The sequence below is a fragment of the Tupaia chinensis genome, unplaced genomic scaffold, assembly GCF_000334495.1.
Source record: "Tupaia chinensis unplaced genomic scaffold, TupChi_1.0 Scaffold000519_1, whole genome shotgun sequence".
Taxonomy (NCBI): domain Eukaryota; kingdom Metazoa; phylum Chordata; class Mammalia; order Scandentia; family Tupaiidae; genus Tupaia; species Tupaia belangeri.
The window spans coordinates 359,354-366,001 of NW_006160032.1; the positions used below are offsets into that span (position 1 = coordinate 359,354).

At 39.9% G+C, this 6,648-nt stretch overlaps 1 protein-coding gene and 1 non-coding gene across 2 annotated transcripts; both read left to right on the forward strand.

The window, feature by feature from the left end:
• Positions 1-696: 696 nt before the first annotated feature.
• On the forward strand, positions 697-6,418 carry CCNG1 (cyclin G1). The gene is made up of 6 exons (XM_006156845.3): positions 697-922; positions 1,959-2,222; positions 4,350-4,603; positions 5,692-5,770; positions 5,844-5,942; positions 6,170-6,418. Exons 2-6 carry the CDS (start codon positions 1,959-1,961, stop codon positions 6,359-6,361), a joined length of 888 nt encoding a protein of 295 aa, XP_006156907.1. The 5' UTR covers positions 697-922; the 3' UTR covers positions 6,362-6,418.
• LOC114009327 (small nucleolar RNA SNORA40) lies at positions 5,147-5,272 on the forward strand. The gene has a single exon (XR_003550765.1). It is a non-coding gene; the product is annotated as a small nucleolar RNA SNORA40 (small nucleolar RNA).
• Positions 6,419-6,648: the final 230 nt, after the last annotated feature.

Genomic DNA, 6,648 nt, shown 5'->3' on the forward strand with positions numbered 1-6,648 from the left:
AGTCCTCTTACCAGTCCTACACACCTTATCTTAACTGAAAAATTGTACTACCTTTTCTATATAAATTTATATAAAGAGCAAATTTTAAAAATTAGTAGAAGACCAGGAAATTACATAGTTCAACTCCATTATTGGATAAATTATACACACAGCAAAATAAGGTAAGGCCCAATTGATATCCTATGCTCATGAAATGAATTCTCTGGAATTAAATAAACCGCACCATAGAAAATATACCGCCTCTCTATCAGCAATGAAAAATCAAAGCTTGACTTTTTTTTTAACTAGTCACTGTATTTTTAAAAAGAGGGGGCTGTACAGAACCACTGAACGACTACTAAACCGCGCAGAACAAAAACTCCCAGTACATTCTGGTACGATATCCTAGCCAATCCGGCTGATGGCAGATTGACCTGACTCGGGCAGGGGTTGGTGCGCAGAGTATTTAGCTCGGTCTCTGTTGAATGAAGACACTTTGTACAATTCTCCAATCGCTGAGAGGTAGGGGTGTGGCCTCCAGGGGCGGAGAATTTGACTCTGGATAATGGGAAGTGAGAGTTGATTGGCCCGGCTTTTCCTCTCCATGGATTCGCTCTCTTTGGACGGTGGGGCCCATCTATCAAAAACCCTACACCAATCAGCAGCAAAGGGCTCCTCCCCGCGGGAAAGCCCCGCCTTCCAATATATTTCTCCGGAGGCCAGGCGCGGCCCCTTTGGCTCCGAGCTGACCCTGGTTTGGGCAGTGTCGTCTCGGCGGCGCTGCGGAGACCTCCAGCCAGGACGGCTCACCCTCCCCGGGCCACTCTCCTCTCGCCCCGGAGTCCCCTCGCTTTACAGGCCTCTCGGTTCTGATATCGTGGGGTGAGGTGAGAGCAGGCCCGGGGAGGGTGATTACTGCTGAGAAGCTGCAGTCACTATCAAGGTGAGCTGAGACTGGGGGGTTATCCGCGGGGTGAGGCTGGAGACCAGGGCTGGGGGTGCAGGGTCTGGCCGGCGCCCTTTTCGTCGATTTAACGCTTCCTCTGGTTTGAGCACAAGCCTGGGCTTGTCTGGGCCTGGAGGGGCGGAGCCGGATCCATCCCTCTGGGTGTCTTGGTGTCTTAGTGTCTTGCCAGCACAGTCCCGGGGGCGAAAGAGGAGCCGTGAAGTTAGTGGTTCCTTACTTGCCCAACCCTAATGTATCCAGGGCTTAGATTTTGCTCGGGATGAAGATATGTACGCTTAGATGAATGGAATTTTCAGATTCACCTTGCAGACTAGGTTAGGCCCTGCCCCACTATGTGCTCCCATAGCACCCTTTTAGTTTCCTGTATTAAACATCAATAAAAATTAACTACTATTGAGTACGGTGTACCAGGCACTGAGCTATCCTCTTGAAATGAATCACCTTGTTTAGTCTTTGCGGCTTAGACACAGATATTGTTAAACTCATTTTACAGATGTCGAAATAAGCCCATTATTATTGCCCAGTGTTTATTAAGCAAAGCCCACCGTATGTGCTAAGCGCTTTAAGTGACTTCGTTTAACCTACACAAGTGTGGTAGGTAATTACCTTATCCCACTTTACAGAAGAGGAACGTAGAAAAGATGAAGTAACCCTGAACAGTTCCCATTGTTAGTAGATGACAGAATACATGGTACCGTCTGATCGCAGTTTTGGTATCCTCTTCCACGTGTTTACTTATAGTTATCCATTGATAATAACTGGAACAAGTATTTCTTGAAGATTTGCACTTTTTAAGGCGTTTTTCCTGTCTTGTATGAAGTCATGATTTAAGATGTGACCAACTTGTAGAAGGGAGAGAAAATAACAACGCTGTGCAGCGACTTAGATTCACCAGCCCCAGGGGAGACTTGTGTTCTAAAGAATTTCTTGGCACAATACAATACAAAGATGGCCAGGGGGAGCAGGAAAGACTGCTGCTAACACTCCTCTCTGTGCTCTGTTCTATATATAGATGATAGAGGTTCTGACAACAACTGACTCTCAGAAACTGCTACACCAGCTGAATGCCCTGTTGGAACAGGAGTCTAGATGTCAGCCAAAGGTCTGTGGCTTGAGACTAATTGAGTCTGCACACGATAATGGCCTCAGAATGACCGCAAGGCTAAGGGACTTTGAAGTAAAAGATCTCCTTAGTCTAACTCAGTTCTTTGGCTTTGACACGGAGACATTTTCTCTAGCTGTGAATTTACTGGACAGATTCCTGTCTAAAATGAAGGTATGTCTGAAACTACATTACCTTGATTATGTATTTTTGTTCAATGTGGTTTGGAGATGGAACTGTTAGCTTTAGGTTGGTACTCAGAAACTTGATCTATTTTACTTTTGACAAGTAGTCAAAACACTGTGGTAATTTTGTATTCTATGGCATTAATAAATGCATCGTTTGTTAGCCTTAAATTCCGAGGTGACAAATAGTCTAATATCCAATAATTGCAGTCTACCAGTAGGAATGTTGGGGCTGCTAATTTTTAAAACCTTTCTGGAGGTTTCTGGCTATTTCCATTATATTTTTTAAATGTAAGGAAATTTGTTAGAGGCCGAATGCTAAGATGTTAATAATTAGGATGTGTTAATCACCACCTATATATAAAGATCTTACTGTTTTAGCCTTAGACCTAGTCAGTCTTGCTTGCACTTGGCTTTTCCAGCTTTAATCTCTAGACATTGAGAAAGGAGTATCTTCTGAAGGAAGAGAATTTGTGTAATTATCTCTTTGTATTAGATAAATCTTTATGTAACTTTCAGAGCTTAACTGTTAAATTTCTATTTGCCTTTGTATGCCCATGGTCACTGGAGGATGAGATAATGTAGAATGAAAATCATTAGTTCTCAGTACTGCATACAGTGGATCCTATATAGGAGGAAGTCAGTAATTGAATTGAATGGTTTGAGATACTTATTCAGTGAGCTGATTAAACAACTTTTATACTCTTACCATATGTAGGCACTACTTTAGAATCTTGTAAATGTTGCACAAAGTACTAATACACAGCCGTCCCTGAAGTATTGTGTGGGAATAAGATGGTTATACCCAACCATCATATAGTACAAACCATAAGAAAAGGAATTACACCAGACTGTTTAAGAGGCATAAATATACTGCTGAAGGGGTTACAAGAGTGTACATATATTGGCAAAGCATCTTAAAAGTTTCGTTTAAGCTGGAATGAAAACACTGGATAGAATTTTGACTCCCTCATACTGTGGTCATTTAGAAAATGTTAAGTAAATGAAAAAGATTGGTGGTGGACAGAACTATACAGCAAGTAATATGTGGCATAGTGTTTAAAACCTGTTTTATATATGCTACTATAAAGAAAACAGCCTGGGAAAAGAAATTTTATGAGTTAGCCTGTAGGGTGTTTCTTTCATTCCTCATATTAAGTCCTTGACCAGTTAACTGATTTGGTCAAAGTAGAACTAGTGCTTATTACATTTCTACTTTTATCACTCTTGTGAGACAGTAAGAATTTCTCTCTGCTGGGGACCAGCAGATGATGTAATGGCTATGTCGCTACACTCCCATATAGTCAACCGTGGTTCAAATCCAGGACCTGGTGGCTTAAACTCACGCCAGGCGCATGTGGGTGCATGCCTAATCTCCTAATCTCCCGAGAGGAGAATGGAGGAGCGGGGATTGTGGCGTTGTCATCCCCCTGGGGAGTGATTTCTCACTTTCTCTATCTGGCGACCACATGTGCCCTAGAGCCCCCCTCCAAAAAAAAGAATTTCTCTATGCCGAAGGCAAACATTATACTACAGATCCAACTGCCAAAATTGGTTTGAGGTAGTATACATGGGATTGACAAGCTGCAGTTAGGTGTACGTGGATCTTAAGTCCATCACTGCTGACAAGTACAAGTGTGAGGGGACTATTAAAAGTTCATGGAAGGACCAGCAGTAGTGTAATGGTAAAAGTGCTAGACACCCCATGACCGACAGGTTCAAGTCCTGGACCTGGTGGCTTGAAAATCACTCAGGGCCCATGTCTGTGCTGAAATCCCAGGAGAGTAGAAAAGAAAGAATTGCAGCATGGCCATACCTCTGGGAGTGATTTCTTACTTTCCCGCTCTGGTGAGCATACAGGAGTTATGGCAAAAAAAAAAAAAAAAAAAAAAAAAGACAAATGGAATTGAAATGTGAGTTTATTTTGATGCAAAAGATAGACATCCATGCATAATTTTTTCATATGTATTTCCCATGTACTTTTTGAAGACTGCTTGTAAACCTCAAGTACACATTTTTGTAATGATGGATCTGAGTTCTAGGTTGCATTTTATGTTTTGTTAATAGGAATGAGGTAGGCACTTGGTATATTGTTTTATGATTGTTTTTGTTATAGGTACAACCCAAGCACCTTGGTTGTGTTGGACTGAGTTGCTTCTATTTGGCTGTAAAATCAGTAGAAGATGAGAGGAATGTCCCACTGGCAACTGACTTGATTCGAATTAGTCAATATAGGTTCACAGTTTCAGATTTGATGAGAATGGAGAAGATTGTATTGGAGAAGGTGTATTGGAAAGTCAAAGCTACTACTGCCTTTCAGTTTCTGCAACTCTATTATTCACTCATTCAAGAGAACTTGCCATTTGAAAGGTATGTGACCTTTATTTTGAATGGAAAAGGTTAGAAATCAGAATATTATAGGGACCAGCAGATGGCATAATGGTTATGTTGCTGGACACACACATAGTTGGCTACATTTTGAGTCCTAGACCCGGTGGCTTAAAACATGCCAGGCATGTGTGCCCAAGAGGAGAATGGAAAAGGGATTGCAGCATGGCCATTCCTCCAGGGGCTGATTTCTGTCTGTTGCCAGTGAGCACATGCACCCTAAAGCAAAAAGAACTCTCTTAAAAAAAAATTTCAGAAAATTGTCTACATCTTGCATAAAATCAGTGTTCTCATAGAATCTAAACAAAGTAACTAAAATGATAGCTGTGGCTCCTTGATTTTTACTGTCCAGGAGAAGACTTTTTGTTGTCAATAGCTGTTTTTTTCTTGGATTAAAAGAACATTTCTTAAAATCTAGTGGATAAGTATCCAAAACAAATAGGACCTTCTGTAGATGCAGAATTATTAAAATAAAAATATTTTGATATTTGTAGTATGATATCATGCCACAAATGGATAGATCTCTGTAGCACTGTGTCTGTTTTTATTTAGTTGATATAGACTTACAGATAGGTACAAAAAAAAAATCCTCTTTTGCAACCCAGAACTCATTGTTCAGTATGAATTTTCATATATATCAGATGGAATATTGTATTTGAAAAATGGGAAGTTAATGTCTGTGACAAAGGGGAATTCCTTAACTCTGATAATTTACTTTCCATAATTCACCTTTTTTTTTTTTTGGAGAGATTTTTGCGCTTGCCAGAAAGCCAGAGGCAGAAAGTAAGAAATCACCCCCCGGGGGCGGGGGTGACCATGCTGCAATCCCTTCTCCTCCATTCTCCTCTGGGTATCTTGGACAGGCACATATACATGCACATGCGCCTGGCTTGAGTTGAAGCCACCAGATACAAGACTCAAACCGTGGTCGACTACATGGGAGTCCAGGGACATAGCCAACTTCTGGTCCCCTGTGATTCACTCTGAAAATAACTTAAGGGTTTTTCTAAAAATATTCCTTGACTAGATGTAATATTTACATAAAATTAATTCCATTTTCTTTTTTAAAGGAGAAACAACCTTAATTTTGAAAGACTAGAAGCTCAACTTAAGGCATGTCACTGTAGGATCATGTTTTCTAAAGCAAAGGTAAATATTTTGTATATTAAGCCTATTTATGCAGACCTATTTTTATATTTGACATTTACTTTATCTCTTTTAGCCTTCTGTGTTGGCATTGTCTATTATTGCATTGGAGATCCAAGCACAAAAGTGTGTAGAGTTAACAGAAGGAATAGAATGTCTTCAAAAACATTCCAAGGTATGTCAAGGTCATAGTGTAAATCCTATTGACAGCTGTCAAAGAAACTAAACCACTTATACTGTCTCCTAAGGTAAAAGGAGATGGCATGTGTTTATTTGAAACTTAAGTAACTATCCTCAACTTTTCTGATGAGGAAGGACACATGTTGATAGGATGCATTTATTATTGTAGTTAAATACAGTAGGACTTTTATTTTTAATTGATTTTTTTTAAAATTTATGCAGATAAATGGCAGAGATTTGACCTTCTGGCAAGAACTTGTATCCAAGTGTTTAACTGAATATTCATCAAACAAATGTTCCAAACCAAATGTTCAGAAGTTGAAATGGATAGTTTCTGGGCGTACAGCACGGCAACTGAAGCATAGTTACTACAAAATAACTCACCTTCCAACAATTCCCGAAATGATTCCTTAAGTCTGTAAATTTTGTTCATGTTATTCTCCATAAAGAGAAAATTTTCCAGTGCTATAATTTTCTTTTATAATTGAAGGATTAAAATATTATCTTCAAAATAAACAAAATGGGCTTGTAATAGCAAAGGGGAAAATGACTTCACTTATCTAGTGGACCAGTATCTGAAGGCATTTACTAGAAGTTGTCGGAAAAGTCATGACATTTTGCATAAAACAAAAACATCATGACTTTTCTGACAACCCAGCATATGTAAGGTACAGCAACATCCTGAGTAAGGATTTACCAAT

What these genes read in the sequence shown, in the direction of transcription:
- CCNG1 (XM_006156845.3), top strand. Translation starts at nt 1,959, where the DNA reads ATGATAGAGGTTCTGACAACAACTGACTCTCAGAAACTGCTACACCAG. An exon ending in GAGAACTTGCCATTTGAAAG is followed by an intron (nt 4,604 to 5,691) that starts GTATGTGACCTT and finishes TCTTTTTTAAAG; the next exon opens with GAGAAACAACCTTAATTTTG. An exon ending in TCATGTTTTCTAAAGCAAAG is followed by an intron (nt 5,771 to 5,843) that starts GTAAATATTTTG and finishes TATCTCTTTTAG; the next exon opens with CCTTCTGTGTTGGCATTGTC.